The sequence below is a fragment of the Temnothorax longispinosus genome, chromosome 1, assembly GCF_030848805.1.
Source record: "Temnothorax longispinosus isolate EJ_2023e chromosome 1, Tlon_JGU_v1, whole genome shotgun sequence".
NCBI classification, from domain to species: domain Eukaryota; kingdom Metazoa; phylum Arthropoda; class Insecta; order Hymenoptera; family Formicidae; genus Temnothorax; species Temnothorax longispinosus.
In genome coordinates, this window is record NC_092358.1 from 15,386,181 (window position 1) to 15,408,591 (window position 22,411).

The window sequence follows — 22,411 nt, forward strand, 5'->3', positions numbered from 1 at the left end:
ACAGATCGCTGTACTCGCCGAGATCTGGCACGCGAAAACGTCGCCAGACCCTCGTCGCGTGCTCGTAGTCGCTCTCGCTCGCGGTCTCGTCGGTTAGGGAGCTGTAAAAGGCCTCGCGCGGTGGAAGCTCGGTATCCCGCAGTTTGTCCGCGCCGTCGACGTACTCGTACGGAAACACTCCCTTGCGAGTGAGCAGATCGAGATCCTCCGCGCTTAAATCCGCGTACTCCGAACGCGTGATTCTCAGCTTGTCCCTGTTCAGATAGGAAGACAGGGTTTCGATACTCGCCGCTAAAAATTTATACAAGTCCACGAATCGAAGCTTCACGTACCGATCCCATTTCCCGTCCGTCTGCGTCTCCTTAACGGTCTTCGAGAAAGATATGTAGCTTTCCTTCGTGAGCGGCAGCAGATCGACCCCGCCCTCGAAATCATTCGCGATTTTCTCGACGACGAAGTGCGCGTCGTAACCCGACAAATTGTGAAAGAACACGGGAATCACGTAAACGTTTCTGTAATTCAGATTGCAACGAGAATGCGCCGGACCTCTGTAACGTCCGGTTAGGTGACAGTGATCCCGCACGCGCTTGTCCTCCGGTTAAAACGGTTTCCCGCACACGTGACAATGAGTCGCAAGCAAAAATTCGCTTTTCTCGTCCTCCGTAAGTTCCACCATCGCTATATTGGTGGAAAATTTATTCTTAACGCGACGCGCGAGAACGCGAAGCTCGTTCACGAACCACGAAACGCAATCCTCACCGCGACAATATCTGTACGCGGACGCGGTATCGTCGTATGTGCAGCACAGATAGTAGCCCAGGCTGAACGGTACGTGACGCTGATAAGCGTATCTTTCCGTTCTCGGGCCCCCCTCGACGTTTTCCCTCTCCCGTCGTTCGAGAAAACACTCCAGATCCGCGTACACCACGAAGGGAAGTCGCTCCTTTCTGTCGTAATTGTCGAAAGACAGCCACTTGTCGCTCTCGTTCGGGAGAACGACGGCGCAGTCGTTCATTCGGCCGCAGTCGACGCTGTGGGCGACCAACTTGTCGCGCGTATAGAAATAGTGTAGACATCTGCGAAATAACGTGCGAGCGATTACTGCGTGTATGTAAAAAAATAACGCCTTGTCTTTTCCTTGTTCCTCGTGTTTTTTTTTTTTCATTTCATTTCATTTCTTTTACCTACCGATCGCAAACGTGCTTCGCGCACCGTTTCGCTGTCAATTGCGAATTCACCAATCGCGACAGATTCTTTATCCAGGCGAAATGGCCCCTGTTGACGCCGCGCAGCGTATCGCGCAGATACAGCAGATTTACGTGCCTGTCCCGCTTATCGTCGGTCAACCGCAGAGGCACGATCGCGTTGTGGTCGGCGCCTCGGCCGAACTTAGCTTTCTTTTCAATTCCTTCCCGAGTTGTAAACACGTTGATCGATACGTCGTTCTGACGTTCGAATTTTCCGATCTTTTTCAGATCTATGGGAAAATCGATCCCGTCGAGATTCAGCACCGTCGCGTAATCGGGATACGAGCCGCATCGTTCCACGTGCCGCTCGGCGGGGTACAGAGCAGCGACCACCGCGCGCGCGAAACACGCGTCGTTCTCCGACGGCACGTTGACCACCGCCTTTTTAAGTCTTATTCCCAGCGGTATTTTTATCCAACATCCCACGCGCATGGGATTACACTTGTTCACGTTCACGATTAGGTTCAATATTCGCGACAACGCCCATCCGCTGTCGCGTTCCTGAAATTCTTCCAACCGCGTTAGAATCGCGTCGCGCACGTGCCTATCGTACCACTCGCTCAGATCGAACCCCGGGAGAAGCTGTTCGTTCCGCGTAGCGATACTCTTCACGTCGGTCTTAACGTCCGCTACGAATTCCCCGTTGAATATGACGTTGACCTTCAGACACCCGTGTTCGGTTATATTATCCCGCACCTTTTCGAGCACGGTGCCCTTCGCGTCGTCGAGAAATCGCGCGGGCTCGATGTACGTCGAGTTCGTCACGGCGCCGGTCAGCACGCGACGTTGGAACGCCGCGTCGATCTCGATCCACGAGAAACCTCTGTCGCTGCTGCCACCGCTACCGCTTTCCCCTCCGTCTAAGCCGGCACCTACGGCGCGTTCGAATCGACGACGCAGATCCTCCCTCGAACCTTCCAATCGCGCTATCAGAGCCACCAGAGCGCTCACGGCTCCCATGTTTCCTCGCTTCCCGGAGCGTTTGACTCGACACTGCTCCCGCAGGAGTCGGAGACACTCGTCGCATCGCCGTCTCCACGCGCGGTACCCGTCCGCGTCGCGGACGTCCGCGGCGAGCAACTCGTCGCACTCTTTCCGCATCGCGTCCAGAAAGGTTCACCCTCGGAAACGTTGAACTTCACTCGGTCGAAAAAACGACGAGACCGGGTGGTTTGAATCCGATGTATCCTGCTCTCTCCTCCGTACACCGTCTCGTAATAGAGATAATACTCGAGCGGCAGGCGACGCGTATAATCGCTCGCCCTGACGGAGTTTGCCACCGTCGTCTCTATCCACTCTCGCTCGCGATCGGTTCGCGCTCCGATTTCCCTTCGCAGATGATGGGTAGCCAGATTCCATCGCGCGTCCTCTTTCGCCACCGACGCGCGCGCACTCGACAACGGTGCTTCGACTCTCACCGATTCGTCGTCCGAATCGGACGAAAACTTAGGCATGGGCTCGCGACAGCACCATTCGTCGTCCAATTCCTCGGGCGACGGATAACGGCGATCGTTCATTCGCGAGTACGTATCGCTAATGCTACATTTGCGCCGCTGACGTCTATATCAAAATAAAAAATCTCCATCTTCAATCCCGCCACATTAATGTTTCGGCGCAATCATAAGTATTTACAAACCAATTTTTACACTTCCCTCCACACTGTAAACAGAGCTCGTTTCCAATAGGCCAACGTGGCACGAACGATCTCCAGATAATCCCGTGCGTCGATCCTTCGTCGTAAACTTTACGGACGCTGCCGCGAACCATACACCAACATGTTTTGACGTATGAGTCCAAAGCTTCCCACCTGTGTTCGGTTCTACTGATATGCGATACAGAATGCTTGGGACACCACGTGCAGTGATGCCGCTGTGCAGACCGACCAGCATGCTACAGCGTGTGGAGGGGATGCGCCGGCAAGGCTGCGCAAGGGCATAGCCACGCACACTAATGCAAGCTCCTCTGTCCGTGTACGCTCGGCGCAAAGAAGGACAGAACACGATCGTTGTCTCCTTCTCTCTTGTGCTATGACGTCGCTATGCCAGTGCCGGCTATGCCGGCACATATTTCAGATCTCGCGACTCTCCGAATCTCGAGTTGGCAAATCGATGGGCGACGTTATTTATTGTTAATCTTTTCTTATAAAATATCGAGATATATGTCAATCATTCTGTCGTTATTCACTGATATATGTATAATCAATTTCAATTGTGAATAATATGTAAATAAAATGTCTAAAAATATAAAAATTACCAAATGCAATGACGTAAATATTTATAAACATAAAAAGTTAAAAGAATTCTCCGTCTTTTTTTAATTTGCAGACCTTTAAATATTTGTTTTGATTAAAGTTGAACTTTGTAAATGTAACAATGTATAAAAATCCACTCTTGGCCAATATGCACCCTGTTTTTTTTTTAATTTCTTACATAACAAACCAACATTAACTTTAACATGATAATATTATCTAAATGTAAATAATAAAATTAAATATTAATTCTGAATAAAAAATTATATAGCTTGTAGTATTTTTACTTATTTAATTTATTTTGTATTTATATACAATGTGCATACTGTTGCTCAACGGAAACCGCGAGAAGGTGGTGGTCTTTTCCGTCAGAAAGGAAATGTAAAGAATTGTTAATTTATTATTTGTAATCATTGTAATAATAAAAAATCAATTTTTTACATTTCCTTGTGTGTGTGTGTGTGTGTGTGTGTGTGTGTGTGTTATTGCACACAAATTCTTAGCACTTTTATATTTTTTTGGCAGATTTCTTGTATGTTTTTATAAGCGTGATGTCAAGTGCTGACAAGATTTTTTACACGCTTATCGTTTGTAAGCGTGATGTCAAATGCTGACAATATTTTTTACATGCTTATCGTTTGTAAGGGTGTCAAATGCTGACAAGATTTTTTACACGCTTATAGCTTTTAAGCTTGATGTCAAATGCAAGATTTTTATAATCTAAGATTTAACACTTTTAGTCTGCAAATGAAGGACCAGCAATATCATCCACAGCATGTAGTCTTAAAGTACTACGGTTTTTTCTCGCATCTCTAGCATATAATTTGTCTGGCGACATAAGAGACAAATGTTTTTCCTCAATCGTCATATTTATAGATGTTTCTTCTCTCGTCTTTAACGCCGACTTAAAAACGCAAGTAGCATTAACAGAAGCTGACGAGAGTTTGTTACGTTTTTTCGTTTTTACATCACTTAAGAGGGAAAACATTCTCTCCGAATCGGTATTTGAATTTGGAAGTGATCGAACAGCATTCAGAACATTTGTTAAATTTGGATATTTTACAGTATTATTTGGGTATTGACATTGCAAAATTTTTTTCCACATATTGTCGAAATTTAATGTAGAGAGATTTTGTTTCTCCTCTATTGTAAAATCTAATGGTAATGCAATCCATTCTTTCTTTAAGTCATCTTCATCATAACCACCGATAGTTTTAGCTACGAATAAAACGTCACTGAATGATATTTCTCTCTCAGTATTTAACAAACTTGTTTCAGCTTCAAAAACTTTTAATTTTGACAGAAACACATTATTTATAGGTAATCTTTTGCGAATTTCTTCTGCAGCAGTCACATAAAATGTTAAACAGTTTTGTCGAACTGTTGTAACAATGTCTGTATGCCCCTGCAGCATTAATTCGTTAAGATATTCGTCACATTCTGATCCTAAAGTAATTTCGTTAAGAATTTTTTGATTTTCTGTTAAAGAGAATACTGTGTTTATGGAGAAAGGTTTTAAATGCTCCTCTTTTAAAAAGTTTCGACAGACTTGGAAGAGAAAGTTTACAGATTTTGAGTGCAATAAATAAACTCTCGTTTCTAATGCTTGAAAAAATGCATTAAATGCATTGAAGAAATTTAAAACATATTTTAAGAATAGAAAATACGCTTTCTTCTCTACGTTGCCCATCTGAGATAATAGATATTCTCCAGATTTTGTTTTCTCACTAACAACCATTTCAGTAAGAAAAAGCTTAATAGTATCCCAAGATTCCAGAAGTCTTTCTACACACATGTAGTGAGAAAGCAAAGCAATATTATTACAAACGTTTTGTGTCCAGTCGAAACGGAACGTGTCGTTAACAAAATTCAGAAAACAAAATTTACAGTTTTTATTGACGAAACATCCGATATTTGCAATATTAAATGGATGACTTTTCTTGTTCGCTATGTTGACCTGGAGACGTTAGATATTCAATCTCAATTAGTTAAATTAATTGATATTGACGCCAAAGATTCTAGTACAGAAAAGTTGTTTCAGGCATTTAAATTTGAAATGTGCAAATTACAGATACCATTTTCAAATATTGTTGCCTTGTCATCCGACAATGCGTCCGTCATGATAGGGAAACATTTATCATTCAAAAGAAAATTAGAAGAAGTATGTCCACGTTTATTTACATTTTCATGCCCTTGCCATTCCGCTGCGTTAGCAGCGCGTGCTGCATGTGATAAATTACCTTCATTTTGCGATGATTTCATTAAAAAAGTTGCTAATTACATTAACAGCAGTCCGAAACGTTCGGCAATTTTTAAGGAATTTTGTGAATGTTTCCAAGAAAAATATCGCAAAATATTAAAATTATGTGATACACGCTGGCTTTCTCACTACATGTGTGTAGAAAGACTTCTGGAATATTGGGATACTATTAAGCTTTTTCTTACTGAAATGGTTGTTAGTGAGAAAACAAAATCTGGAGAATATCTATTATCTCAGATGGGCAACGTAGAAAAGAAAGCGTATTTTCTATTCTTAAAATATGTTTTAAATTTCTTCAATGCATTTAATGCATTTTTTCAAGCATTAGAAACGAGAGTTTATTTATTGCACTCAAAATCTGTAAACTTTCTCTTCCAAGTCTGTCGAAACTTTTTAAAAGAAGAGCATTTAAAACCTTTCTCCATAAACACAGTATTCTCTTTAACAGAAAATCAAAAAATTCTTAACGAAATTACTTTAGGATCAGAATGTGACGAATATCTTACCGAATTAATGCTGCAGGGGCATACAGACATTGTTACAACAGTTCGACAAAACTGTTTAACATTTTATGTGACTGCTGCAGAAGAAATTCGCAAAAGATTACCTATAAATAATGTGTTTTTGTCAAAATTAAAAGTTTTTGAAGCTGAAACAAGTTTGTTAAATACTGAGAGAGAAATATCATTCAGTGACGTTTTATTCGTAGCTAAAACTATCGGTGGTTATGATGAAGATGACTTAAAGAAAGAATGGATTGCATTACCATTAGATTTTACAATAGAGGAGAAACAAAATCTCTCTACATTAAATTTCGACAATATGTGGAAAAAAATTTTGCAATGTCAATACCCAAATAATACTGTAAAATATCCAAATTTAACAAATGTTCTAAATGCTATTCGATCACTTCCAAATTCAAATACCGATTCGGAGAGAATGTTTTCCCTCTTAAGTGATGTAAAAACGAAAAAACGTAACAAACTCTCGTCAGCTTCTGTTAATGCTACTTGCGTTTTTAAGTCGGCGTTAAAGACGAGAGAAGAAACATCTATAAATATGACGATTGAGAAAAAACATTTGTCTCTTATGTCGCCAGACAAATTATATGCTAGAGATGCGAGAAAAAACCGTAGTACTTTAAGGCTACATGCTGTGGATGATATTGCTGGTCCTTCATTTGCAGACTGAAAGTGTTAAATCTTAGATTATAAAAATCTTGCATTTGACATCAAGCTTAAAAGCTATAAGCGTGTAAAAAATCTTGTCAGCATTTGACACCCTTACAAACGATAAGCATGTAAAAAATATTGTCAGCATTTGACATCACGCTTACAAACGATAAGCGTGTAAAAAATCTTGTCAGCACTTGACATCACGCTTATAAAAACATACAAGAAATCTGCCAAAAAAATATAAAAGTGCTAAGAATTTGTGTGCAATAACACACACACACACACACACACACACACACACACACACAAGAAAATGTAAAAAATTGATTTTTTATTATTACAATGATTACAAATAATAAATTAACAATTCTTTACATTTCCTTTCTGACGGAAAAGACCACCACCTTCTCGCGGTTTCCGTTGAGCAACAGTATGCACGTTGTATATAAATACAAAATAAATTAAATAAGTTAAAATACTACAAGCTATATAATTTTTTATTCAAAATTAATATTTAATTTTATTATTTACATTTAGATAATATTATCATGTTAAAGTTAATGTTGGTTTGTTATGTAAGAAATTAAAAAAAAAACAGGGTGCATATTGGCCAAGAGTGGATTTTTATACATTGTTACATTTACAAAGTTCAACTTTAATCAAAACAAATATTTAAAGATTTGCAAATTAAAAAAAGACGGAGAATTTTTTTAACTTTTTATGTTTATAAATATTTACGTCATTGCATTTGGTAATTTTTATATTTTTAGACATTTTATTTACATATTATTCACAATTGAAATTGATTATACATATATCAGTGAATAACGACAGAATGCTTGACATATATCTCGATATTTTATAAGAAAAGATTAAGTTTACAATAAACTAGCTGGTTACCCGGGCTTCGCCCGAGAGTCGTTTTTCTTGAAACGACTTCATTTGTGTTTCAATATCCTTATTGTGGACAAACATAAGGAGTGTGCCGGTTGATTTAAAGACGGTAGTTTAACTTTCCTGCATGAATAACACATCTTAGGTGCTTAGGTTTTAAACTTTTTTACTTGACAATGATCACATATTACATCCATTTTCCCAATTATTACACTCGGATGAAATTGATATTCGTAATTTAAATTATAACTAAATGCCTCTAATTTCAAATCGGACCGCATAAATGTTTTCGTGGATTAAACATGTCGTAACCGGTCTTTTTCTACTCGAGTTTCACACTATTGAGTCAATTCCGCTTTTCCAATATTTCATTTACCGATCAGCGACATCATCCCTTGGTTTACCTGGGCGTGTTTTCGGGAATTTTGAGATTGCTCGTTCGCGATGTATACAGAACCTCGATATTTCACTTACCGATTACCGATTTTATTCCTTGGTTTTTTAATTGAAAAATCGAGGTTCTGTGTACATCGCGAGCGAGCAATCTCAAAATTCCCGAAAAAACGCCTGGGTAAACAATTCTCAATTCTCAATATTTAATATAAAATTTAGAAATATCAGTATCCGTTATTAAATCCCGATATATAACTTACACAATTTTTGAGCAAAAATCGGCAACCCTTTTACCGATTCTCGCTAAATTCAATATAATAATATTCTATCCATAAAAAAAAATTTAACTCAAAATCTCAAAATTTGCAGAAATCAGAACAATTACGTAGATTTTTTTTAGACAGAAATTGGTAACCTTTTTATTAGGAAATTCTACCCCTGTTTTATATAAAATTCTTTAAGATTCGGTCAATTATTTCCCGAAAAATTGGAAAAATTTCGGATACCGGTTCCAAAAAAGATCGGTAACAAAAAATTATACACTTCATATCACTCCCCGGAAAATTCTACCCCTGTTTCATATATAATTCTTTGAGGTTCCATCAATTATTTCCCAAAAAATTGAAGAAATTAGAAAAACCGGTTTCCAGAAGATCGGTAACGAAAAACTATACACCCTATAGCACTCCCTGGGAAATTCTACCCCTACTTCATATACAATACTTTCAAAATCGGTCCAATAGTTTCTAAGATTACTCCGAACAACAGTACAAACTTTTCCCCTTTATATAATAGTAGAGATAACGTCGCCCATCGATTTGCCAACTCGAGATTCGGAGAGTCGCGAGATCTGAAATATGTGCCGGCATAGCCGGCACTGGCATAGCGACGTCATAGCACAAGAGAGAAGGAGACAACGATCGTGTTCTGTCCTTCTTTGCGCCGAGCGTACACGGACAGAGGAGCTTGCATTAGTGTGCGTGGCTATGCCCTTGCGCAGCCTTGCCGGCGCATCCCCTCCACACGCTGTAGCATGCTGGTCGGTCTGCACACCTGCACAGCGGCATCACTGACCACGTGTCAGTGCCAGCGAGTACGTTTCGAAATCCGACTGCCGCGAAGCAAACGCACCATCGACGAGCAATATCGTCCGTCCGTTCCCATACCGTATTTTTTTACAAATATATTAACTCTCGACCGTGCTCTAGAATCCTCGTAGAAAAAAACCGTTTGCCGCGCCGTTCGCGCGCCCGTTCAATTTATACCCCCCCGTTCGTCGTCTCAACGGAAGACGTACCCCTGCCGGACGCGCTTTTTCCCGGAATGACGACAACCGCTCGCGACATCCTCCGACGAAAAATAAAAGAAAAACAAAAGGAGGAAACGACGAGAGCGACCGCGACGCCGAATTCGAACGCGCGTTGAATAAAAATTATCGCAAATCGTACGAATCGATCGAACGAAGAGACGAGTCATCTCACTCGATCTCGATACGTCGCGTCGGGATGGGCGGGAAAACCGCAAAACAAAAGAAGGAAAACCGCAAAACAAAACAAAAGGAGGAAACGACGAGAGCGACCGCGAACGAGTTCGAACGCGCGTTAAAAAAATTATCACGTATCGATCGAACGATGAGACGAGTCATCTCTATCGATCTCGATGAGTCGGGATGGGCAGAAAAACCACATCCTGCCCGTCGCGACGCGGATCGAAACGACCTTCGGACCGAGAGTTAAAAAAAAAACGACGACGACGAAGACGGGCGCGCGAGACCCCCCGCGAAACGAACCATCTAGAACGCGTCGTTCTCCCCCCCACCCCCGAAACGTCCAGACGAGCGACCTCGAACGAGTTCGAACGAGTTCGGACGCGCCCGAACGCGCGCGCGATCGACGACGAAGAAAAAAAACAAACAAAAAATATTGGCCCGCGATTCTCCAAAACGATCGGTAACGGCGCGAGCGCCGCTCCGAGCGCCCCCTCGGAAAATGCCCAAATCCCCGCAACGAGCCCCCGTTGGCGGCCCTACCCCGCGCCGAACCCCCGTTGGCGGCCCTGCCACACCCAACCTTACGTCAAATTTTCCCCTTGCGTCGCGCTCTCCCTCTCGCCCAGTTTTCTCTTCCCCCCGCATAGCCCCCCTCCGGTGACCCTTTACACCGTCCCTCGACCCCCTCGCCCACCGCTTACGGCGCTCCCCCCGCGGCAGCAAAGCCCCCCCCGACCCCGCTAACCGCAAGAAAGATCCCTGGGCCAGAAGTATATGTTATCTCCCTACTAAATTATTTTATCACTTTTTAAATTCTTACCACATCTTTCCTCTGTAAAAGACAGACAAATAGACAACCAACTTTTAAAGCTGATTTTTCAATATCCGTTGTCATTATATCGTCGTCTACTAACTCGTCCATTTTCATTAAATCCTCTAAAAAAAAAAAATAATTGTAAACATTAATTTGTGGGAAGTACTTTAGAACAGAGGCAGTTTAAAACATCTCGAATAAAGAACAAATTTGTCACTTTTTTTCATGTTAAACGCATTTTTCAGTTGTCAACTGGTCAATAAACAAACTTCACATGAGAGCTTTCGCTCTGTTAGCTGTCAAACTAACTTACAAGCTGTTAATGATTTTTGCTGGCTGTTGTAATTATTATGGCTCGCAAATATAAGTATTTTTATATTAAACTATTGCTCAAAAGGAAATTCACTTGTATGTTCTGGTTATGATTATGTATGTTTTGCATTGTAATGAACGAAATACAACTATATAATAAAAGAATTGGTATGAAATATCACGTTTTCTTTTTTCAAGTTGAGGTTGGGGCAGTATATTAAACAAAGAGGAAAGAAAAATTTGTGAGACTAATTCTTGCCTTAATTAAGGTTCCAATAGGTGAACACTTATGTTTATTTGATTGCCTACTACAAATTACCTACTGTATTGTTAAAGAAAAAAATATATTAAAAGCTGTTTGTAAGATGTTGTCTAGCAAGAGATTTATTACTTTTAACTTTTAATAAATAAAATAAAGACGAGAATTATTTCGGTTTTTTATTGTCAGTTTTAAACTGCCCCAGTAGCGTCCTAAACTTCCCCTCCAGGGAGGCAAATTAGGACAAAAAGAATATTTTTTAAAAAGGTAAAAACAACGCATTATATATATACTCTCAAATGTGTTTGTTTTGCCATACGTTTATATTGAGCATTAACGCCTAAATTAACTTATAATTGAGTATAAGTAGAAAAAACCCATTTCTTAAAAATTGAAAAAGATAAGTTTAAAAAAAAAGTCCTACAGTGCCTCTCTCTTCCCTACTAATAAAATGCAATTGATATTCTGTGCTCAAGGAATAGTTTTATTTTGTCAATTGTCGAGTAGCATTTGCTTATATTATATTGTCAACAATCTTGTTATTGTTTGTAAATTTGTATCTAACTTTTAATAAACTAAATTTTAATCAAGAAAATATAACTATCAATAAAAATCTTTTTTATTGATAGTTATATGTATCTAATAACATATTATGGTATAAAAAAAAACCGGTTTCCAGAAAATCGGTAACAAAAAATTATACACTTTATGGCACCCCCCGGGAAATTCTACCCCTATTTCATGTACCTTTGATAAAAATTCGGTCCACTAACGAATGAGTAGTTCGCGGTCAGACAGACAGACAGACAGACGTCCGGTACTTATATATATAAATATCTAATAATTATATTGCAATTTAAAAAGTTGAATTACAAAAATGTAATTTAAAAAGTACAAAAAGTACATATAATTGTACTTTAAAAAGTACAATAAAAAATAATCATTACGCAGCTTTAAAGAAAAAAAATTTGATGATATATCTTAATTCATACTTTCTCATACTTAATTCATATTTGCGTCAATGCCAAATAAAAGAAAAATTAGATAAATAAATTATTATGAATAATTACAAACAATCACAAATTGAACTATATCATCAAATGTTTTTTATTTCAAAATTTATAAACAATATTTTTTTAAAAAATAATAGATATATTTTCTTTTTATAATTTAAATTATAAACATTATGGTTATTACAAAGAACTGTAAACAAGATACTAACATTTTCATTATTAAAAATTTAATTGACCAAAAATAGGGTGCTAAGATTGCTTATAGTTTCATATATAATCATATATAATAATTTGCAAACAAAGCATCTATAAACATATACAAGTAATACTTTCAAATATGAATACAAGTTTATATTGAAATAATATATTATAACAAAGTAAATAGTTATTATATTTACATATTATTACCTATTGCTTATTTTTAATAATATCAGTACAAAATTACCTTTTTCAAAAAAAGTGAAAAAAGTGCCAAGTACACGCAATGTATTTTGTAAATTCAAAAATCTAACCTAAGTGGTAGCTTCATATCTTTTTCACAAAATTATATTACCTAACTTAACTCAAGTGACATGTATTTCAAAAATAAGATGTGAAATCTTTATTTTCTTCTTCACAAAATTATATTACCTAACTTAACTCAAGTGACATATATTTCAAAAAAAGATGTGAAATCTTTAAATTAAATTGCACCAATTGTAAAGAGAATATGTATATTGCTTTGAAAGATAATTGTTATGCAACTACTTTAAAGAAATAAAACCCAAGTAGTATCTTCGTATTCCTATTCAAGGGTCTTCTTATTCTAAACCCAAGTGATAATAGCTTCTTGATTCTCTTTAACAAATTTTTAATATTAGAAAGAATCATTTTAATTACAGAGAATTAAAGAAGTAACAGTACAAAATAAAAATATTTAATTAAAACAAAATAAATAAATTTTTCTTGTAAAAAAACTTGGCGTTGCTAGATTTTGAAATTTAAACATTAAAATTTAAACATTAGTACTAAGATTTTTGATTGTATAAAAAACAATAAACATAATTTAGGGAAGAATGCGACAGGAGTAAAAAAGCAGCGCCAAGTTTTTTTACAAGAAAAATTTATTTATTTTGTTTTAATTAAATATTTTTATTTTGTACTGTTACTTCTTTAATTCTCTGTAATTAAAATGATTCTTTCTAATATTAAAAATTTGTTAAAGAGAATCAAGAAGCTATTATCACTTGGGTTTAGAATAGGAAGACCCTTGAATAGGAATACAAGGATACTACTTGGGTTTTATTTCTTTAAAGTAGTTGCATAACAATTATCTTTCAAAGCAATATACATATTCTCTTTACAATTGCAATTTAATTTAAAGATTTCACATCTTTTTTTTAAATACATGTCACTTGAGTTAAGTTAAGTAATATAATTTTGTGAAGAAGAAAATAAAGATTTCACATCTTTTTTTTGAAATACATGTCACTTGAGTTAAGTTAGGTAATATAATTTTGTGAAAAAGATATAAAGCTACCATTGCACTTAGGTTAGATTTTTGAATTTATAAAATACATTGCGTGTACTTGGCACTTTTTTTACCTTTTTTGAAAAAGGTAATTTTGTACTGATATCACCTATTTTGTAGTGTTAAGCAAGGGGATCTGTAAAACATTTTTATTTTTTAATTATTTACAAAATTAGCAATAACAACAAATACATAAAAAGTAATAATATTTAAGTAAAAGTAAATTATACATTTCTCACAAAAATTGAAGGAACACTAAATTTATCTTTAAAAATACGCAAAATTCGAGCAGCTGTAACTTTGTTAAAAATAAATAAAATTTAAATTTCAAGCTTAAAACCTCTATTTTCGAAAGGTTACTATTATTCGTCCAATTTTTATTATGTCTAGACATAATTTTAATTCAGCGAACTTTTATTATGTCATGACATAATTTTAATTCTGCCGCTAGAGAATTTTTAAATCGATTCTTATGAATCAAGCTTGAATTCGATGTCTAGGTGTCCCAGGTTGCCGATAACAAGGTCCACATAGTGCGCTCCATAGTTTTCGGTATCCAGGTGTATTAATACCTTGAATTCGATGTCCACGTGTTCCAGGTTGCCGATGACGGGTTCCAGATAATGCGCTCCATAGTTTTCGGTGTCCAGGTGTAATAATACGTTGAATTTGATGTCTAGGTGTCTCACGTTGCCGATGACAAGGTCCACATAGTGCGCTCCGTAGTTTTCAGTGTCTACGTGTATTAATTCTCGAATTCGATATCTACGTGTCCTACATTCAGATTTAAAGTTATTAATACACCTAGACACAAAAAACTACGAAGCGCACTATGTGAACCTCGTCATCGGCAACCTGGGACACGTAGACATCGAATTCAAGGTATTATTACACCTAGACACCAAAAACTACGGAGCGCGCTATCTGGACCTCGTCATCGGCAACCTGGGACACCTAGACATCAATTTTAAGGTATTAATACACGTAGACACCAAAAACTACGGAGCGCACTATGTGGACCTCGTTATCGGCAACCTGGGACACCTAGACATCGAATTCAAGGTATTAATACACGTAGACACCGAAAACTACGGAACTCATTATCTAAACATCGTCATCGGCAATCTGGGACACCTAGACATCGCATTCAACGTATTATTACACATGGACACCGAAAACTACGAAGCGCACTACGTGGACCCCGTCATCGACAACCTGGGACACCTAGACATCGAATTCAACGTACGATTACACCTGGACACCGAAAACTATGAAGCGCACTATCTGGATCCCGTCATCGGCAACCTGGGACACGTGGACATCGAATTCAAGGTATTAATACACGTAGACACCGAAAACTACGGAGCGCACTATGTGGATCTCGTCATCGGCAACCTGGGACACGTAGACATCGAATTCAACGTATTATTACACTTGGACACCAAAAACTACGGAGCGCATTATGTGGACCTCGTCATCGGCAACCTGGGACACCTAGACATCAAATTCAAGGTATTAATACACGTAGACACCGAAAACTACGGAGCTCACTATCTAGACATCGTCATCGGCAACCTGGGACACCTAGACATCGCATTCAACGTACGATTACACCTGGATACCGAAAACTATGAAGCGCACTATCTGGATCCCGTCATCGGCAACCTGGGACACGTGGACATCGAATTCAAGGTATTAATACACGTAGACACCGAAAACTACGAAGCGCACTATATGGACCTCGTCATCGGCAACCTGGGACACCTAGACATCGAATTCAACGTATGATTTGCGACGCTATTTCTCTATATGTTTGGTCCCGGCCCGTGAGGCGGGCCTGAATCGCGTAGCAAGTATATGATCGGGTGGCAGAGCGGATCTCGAAAGCGGTACGAAACAATGTTGGGCGCCAGGTGTGGATACGGCCACACCACCGTGTACTCTAACCCGCGAAAAGTACTCTACACGAACTCTACCAAGATCCGACATAAACTCTAATTATCGACACAACTCTTAACTCCCACGTCATGACACCTCCGCTCTGGCCGATCGCAACGACTGCTCAGGATTTTCGACAGCGGGTCGTGATCCTTACATAGGCTAACTGCGGAAGGGTTTGACCATTGGCGAGGCGAAACAAACACAAAAGAAAGTACTCAAGTAACATGTAAATCTAAGTATAATATAAAAGAAAGCGTGATAATAGCGTTACGACTTAATATATGTCGACGGAATAATACACGCGAGGAAATACACCGAACACGGTAATACTGTGTAACGGGAGCGCGAAAACTAAGATCAATTCGTACACGAGACTCTCCGAGGAAACAAACCAAAAAAAATTAAGTGTGACGTTATGTGTTCCGTCAGTTCTAGCGTAGGGCCAACTATGCCCCAATCCTGAGATCCATCATTAGGACCACATCCACCACGTCACACCGAATCGTAATTAAATGACTCTACTCCATATATCTACGCGACCCATTTACAGAAAATGACTCTATTTCAACACACGCGGACGGAGCGTTCTCGGGAACGACCGCTACACGCGGATATTCTAACCGAAGGAGTAATATCTCCAAAATAAGGACTTCTCTTAGAACGAACGGCCACGCAAAATAATGGCTCCTCTCTGAGGGGACGATATCCAGTCGGGATCTCTCGCAAACGTTCTCTCTAAATAAACGACACGCGCACAATAATTTCCCGCGGAATAAACAATTCACGCACAATAATTCCTCGTAAGATAAACGATACACGCACAATAATTTCTCGCAAAGTAAGCGATACACGTACAATAATATCCCGCAAAATAAACTATACAGGCGAAGTACTGTCTCGCAAAATAAACGATACACGCAAAATAATCTCTCGCAGAATAAATTCCTCGTAAGATAAACGATACACGCACAATGATTTCTCGCAAAGTAGGCGATACCCGCAAAATAATATGCCGCAAAATAAACTGTACACGCGAAATACTGTCTCGCCAAATAAACGATACCCGCAAAATAATTTCTCGCAAAGGAGACGATACACGTAAAATAATATCTCGCAAAGCAAACTATACACGCGAAATAATTTCACGCCATAGAATAAGCAATACGTGCCAAATAATCTCTCGCAGAATAAACGATACGCCCAATATACAATATAACTCAAGGTTTCTCGCACTTAAACGATACACGCAATACCTCCCCTTGAAACGTAACGCGAAGCTTCGCCGCACGGTTCACACCGCGAGCACGTGATACTCACGCCTAATTCAGCCCGGGGCGTGCGGTACTCTCAGCCGGAGTAAACCTTGCTCTAAATTTCTTAACGTTAATCGCGGTCTAGTTCGGGCACCTTCTTCGAGAAGGCTGTCTCTATGACCGGTATGCCGACGCCTCACACTTCCCGTACCGGGCGCGCTAGTTTTACTTATCCCGGAGGCCGACACGCCCCTGAACGGCCGGGCGCGTGGAAAGCCCGCACGACGAAGTTTTCACTACGCGAATACTAACTCTAAGGTCGATATTTTACACACCAATCGATCGGCACGATAATCAACGGTAATCTCCGAATACTCGAAACGGTACGCTAACGCGACGGACTGTTGAGTCGACCGGCGAGGTTTTATTACGCGACACGCATCACCCCCGTGACAAGCGGCCGGCGCCGCACCGTTCGTACTCTCCGATCCCAGGTCGGTCGAGTCGGGAAGAAACGGACGCCCCTTCGATACTCTTACGGGGAGTCAGCGGGCGGGATATGTCCTACTCGTAGAAACGGAACGAACGAAACTAAAAGCGATAATCCTTTCAATGGATTCACGGCAAGGGCGCGTAGGCAAGGAAACTCTCAAGCAAGCCTACGCGTCTCTCAAAATCTTACGCGACACGATACTGACCCTCCGCCCGCCGTTCCCCGATACCTGATGTCTGGGATGGTGGCTGGTTACATCTCGTCCTTCCTTCCGTGTTTCGATCTATCTCTTAGGGCCGCCGCCCTCGCTTATTCTCGGTACAATTCCTCTCCGACGTCCTTCCTCGCTCGCGGTCTACCCAACAGTCCTCGATCATTCCCCGCGACTTCGACTCGCGGCTTCGACTCGCGGCCCTCTAGATCAGGGCGTTCCACCGCACCGGCGGATGGCGCCACGCTGTCTAGACGGGCCCTCCGGCCGCTTCTTCCTGAAAACTTTAAACTCACCAGTACGCGTGCAATACAAAGATGGGAATAGGGCAAACTGTGACGGGCACTCAGTGCAACGTCACAGATTACACCTAAACACCGAAAACTATGAAGCGCACTATCTGAATCCCGTCATCGGCAACCTGGGACACGTGGACATCGAATTCTAGGTATTAATACACGCAGACACCGAAAACTACGGAGCGCACTATGTGGACCTCGTCATCGGCAACCTGGGACACGTAGACATCGAATTCAACGTATTATTACACCTGGACACCGAAAAATATAAAGCGCACTATGTGGACCTCGTCATCGGCAACCTGGGACACGTAGACGTCGAATTCAAGCTTGATTCATAAGAATCGACTTAAAAATTCCTTAGCGGCACTTTCTGCCAAGCGTAGAGAACCGTCTTTTCCGGCAGCGGTGGTAATACGATGTAATAAGGATACGAAATCTCTCTAGATAAACATGAAGCAATTGACTCAATATATATTACCTAATTTACCTAAATAGAAATTTTCCTCCTGACCGATAAGTCTATCGACCTAATTTCGAAATACGCGCGCGATATCGAAACTGGCGATACCTGCGCCGCCAGCGTCGAAAAAGTAAAAGTGACATTTCTCTAATAATCATAATAATATTGAGACGTCGGCGTTAGGAGGAGAAGAAGTATCTTAAATAAAATTTTTCGCATTTTGACTTTGCGTCGCAATATCTCCGCTCGTAGGGCACGTAGCGGAATATTATGAGAGAAACCCCCCCCCCCTAATTGGACCCCAAGTTATCGATCAAGTCTACTTAGAACTTAATCCGTTTACTCGTTATCGAAATCTCAACATCTCGGGTACTCGCAACCCGTCGCGTCGCGTAAAAGAGTCACGGTCGTTCTCGCTCCGCGTGTACTTGGCACGAGACACTACCGTGTTTCTTGATGCTGAGAATGCAATTGCTCCCCCTAACATGCGCGTCCAAAAAACATTTCAAATACATCTTTTTTAAGATGTTTTTAAGACTTTACTAAAAGACATCTAAAAATTATCTTTTATATGGCAATTAATTTGGAGTATGTGTAGTTACTTATTCTATTGATAAAAACATTTATTGATTATAATATATGACATCAGCTTAATATGTAACCTATACAAATATTTAATTTTTAACTAAAATCTGATAATTTGATATGTTTTATTATTTACAACGATGCGACAACACAAATGACATAATTAAGATAAAGCTTTTTGAAAATGCATAAAAAGATACAAGGCAGCTCGAGAAAAAATGATTAGATATAATCACATATGATTATATAAAATCGACATTAGATATAATTAGATATAAAAAATGGCCCGATATAATTGTACACTCGTACAAAAAAAATAGGGAACACTTCATAAACCCTAAAAATTAGGCTATTTTCAAACTGCTGTAAGTCGGCGAAAAATTATCGTAAAAAAAATTTAAAAAAGCATTTTGAAGCTTGAAGTTTCAACTTTAACGCACTTTCGGTGGATTTAAAAAATTTTTTTTGTAGTTGTACGCCTTAAAAAAGAACACATTGTTTTGTTCCTTAAAATTAACTTATGTTTGACTACTTGAAACTCAATTAAAAAAATTTTTTTTTTTAAATTCAATTAACGTTTCATAAACTACATAATTTTATCTACAAAATGCTTTTTTTTAAATTTTCCTACGATTCTTTTTGACCGATTTACACGACTTTGAAGCAAAACCTGTATTTTTTAGAAAAAATGACGTAACTCGATAAAAAATCATCGTAGAACAAACAAAAAAAAGCATTTTAAAGCTCAAAATGTCAGCTTTAACGTGGTATCGGTGACTAAAAAAAATGTTTCTGTCTTCCTTGTTTGGTGCTAAAATTAAAAATGTTGATTTATTCCTTAAAATTACACATATTTATATATATATATAACACTCTGCAGTTTGATAAAAAAAATTTTTTCACAAAATTCAATACAAATACCACAAACTGTAACATTTTACCTACAAAATGCTTTTTTGAAAATCTTCCTACGATTTTTTTTGACCGATTTACACGACTTTGAAGCAAACCCTGTATTTTTTAGAAAAAATGACGTAACTCGATGAAAAATCATCGTAGAACAAACAAAAAAAAGCATTTTAAAGCTCAAAATGTCAGCTTTAACGTGGTATCGGTGACTATAAAAAATTTTTCTGTCTTCCTTGTTTGGTGCTAAAATTAAAAATGTTGATTTATTCCTTAAAATTACACATTTTTAACACTCTGCAGTTTGATAAAAAAATTTTTTTCACAAAATTCAATACAAATACCACAAACTGTAACATTTTACCTACAAAATGCTTTTTTGAAAATCTTCCTACGATTTTTTTCACTGATTTACATAATGTTGAAGTTAACCCTTTTTTTCTTGAAAAATGACATTTACCGCCTACATTAGCATTAACCAATGTGCACTACGTGGAGGTTGTCGGTCAGATTTTGCACATCGTATGTGTGTGTGTGTGTGTGTCACAGCAGAGATAAGGACTCTACAGCTCGTCATTTCTGCAGTATTTAAATGACAACCTCCACGGTGCACATTGGTTAATGCTAATGTCGGCGATAAATGTCATTTTTTAAGAAAAAAAGGGTTAACTTCAACATTGTGTAAATCGGTAAAAAAAATCGTAGAAAGATTTTCAAAAAAGCATTTTGTAAGTAAAATGTTACAGTTTGTGGTATTTGTATTGAATTTTGTGAAAAAAATTTTTTTATCAAACTGCAGAGTGTTAAAAATGTGTAATTTTAAGGAATAAATCAACATTTTTAATTTTAGCACCAAACAAGGAAGACAGAAAAATTTTTTATAGTCACCGATACCACGTTAAAGCTGACATTTTGAGCTTTAAAATGCTTTTTTTTTTGTTTGTTCTACGATGATTTTTCATCAAGTTACGTCATTTTTTCTAAAAAATACAGGGTTTGCTTCAAAGTCGTGTAAATCGGTAAAAAAAAATCGTAGAAAGATTTTCAAAAAAGCATTTTGTAGGTAAAATGTTACAGTTTCGAACATCTTGCACTCCCATTTCATAACAACAAAGTGGATATAAGAATCCAGCGTCTTTTTTAACGAACTTCATAAAAGCGTTCAATACGACTTATTTGTAAGTTTCTTTTTGTTTAAAAATTTTACAAGATTGCCAATGTTTAGAACTCTTTAGAAATTATTTCAATAAGCTTAGAATTACACAAAAAAAATTTTTTTTCAAATAATTATAGCACCTCTTTACTTCATCCGCCTACCTCTTAGACATAATAGTCTTCGGTGGAATGTTAATTTTTTTAAAACAAAAAAAATATTTTAAATACGCTAAAATTCTAAAAAAATTCATTTTAACAGAAATAAAGCAAAAAATTCACTTACCAAAACACAAAATTGACATTATTTTTAAACGATGTACTTTCGTGTCCCAACATAATTATGACTGTTTCCGAAAATAAATAAGCTAGGGCTTTGAAATTTCTACATGATGTTTCGTATTATACCCTTTTTTATGGGTGGGAGGGTTTTTCAACGGCCATTAGTTTTCCGGAACAATCGTTAGAAACAGGTGGAACACGAAAGTGAGTAGTTGGAGGGATTAGGGTTAATTTATATTATTATAGTAGATATATGATTATATAAAATCATACTTCTCAATTTGCGATTGTTTGATTTAAATAAAACTGTTGGAAAAATACTTTAGTCATAAAAGAGATATTTTGGGTCTGTTTTCCGTGGATGAACTGGCTGAACTTGTTTACAGTTTTATACAATATATATATATATGTGTGTGTATATATATATATATATATATATACACACACATATATATATCTACCTCGAAAAAACCTAAGTAACAAGTGGTATCTATTTAAAAAAAAAAGTGAAATCTTTTAATACTGCACCAATTACAAAGAGAGAATATATCTATATATATAAAGGAAGATGTCCTGACTGACTGACTCACTGACTCACTGACTCATCAACGCCCAGCCCAAACCCCTAAACCGAATTTTTACCAAAAGTATATGAAATAGGGGTAGAATTTTCCGGGGAGTGTCACTATGTGTATAGTTTTTTGTTACCGATTTTCTGGAAACCGGTTTTTCTAATTTTTCTAATTTGTATTTAGAGTTCTATATATATAAAGAAAGATGTCCTGACAGTATGAAATAGGGGTCGAATAAAAAGATCAGGATGTACAAGATTTATTCCAGGAAAAAAATATAAAAAAATTTAATATTTACCCCAAAAGAAAGAAAAAAAATAAATATAATGTTAAAATGTCAAAATTTGAATAAATAAAATTTTGTTTTAGAAATATTTAATTGAAACTTGATGACATTTATGAGTATATGTTAGGCTCGAACTTCTGAGCCCTAACAGGGTGAAAAAGAGTAAAACGTGTTTTCACGAATTTCTTAATATCTCTTTTTATCAAAAATATATGAAATAGGGGTAGAATTTTCTAGGGAGTGCCATGATGTGTACAGTTTTTAGTTTGATTTTCTGGAAACCGGTTTTTTTTATTTTTCCAATTTTTACTTTATATATAACGTTTTAGACTTATTTATAAACGATTAGCGACA

At 38.0% G+C, this 22,411-nt stretch overlaps 1 protein-coding gene across 2 annotated transcripts in view; it reads right to left on the reverse strand.

Annotated features, from left to right (window-relative positions):
* LOC139811339 (pheromone-binding protein Gp-9-like) overlaps window positions 1–22,411 on the reverse strand; it is a 61,045-nt gene that overhangs the window by 20,781 nt on the left and 17,853 nt on the right. For both annotated transcript variants that reach the window (XR_011731612.1, XM_071775583.1), the window contains exon 3: window positions 10,527–10,642. Coding sequence is in view for 1 of the 2 variants with exons in the window: in XM_071775583.1 (XP_071631684.1) it covers window positions 10,527–10,642 (116 nt within the window). In the remaining variant the exon portion in view is untranslated. The remainder of the gene's footprint in view (window positions 1–10,526; window positions 10,643–22,411) is intronic.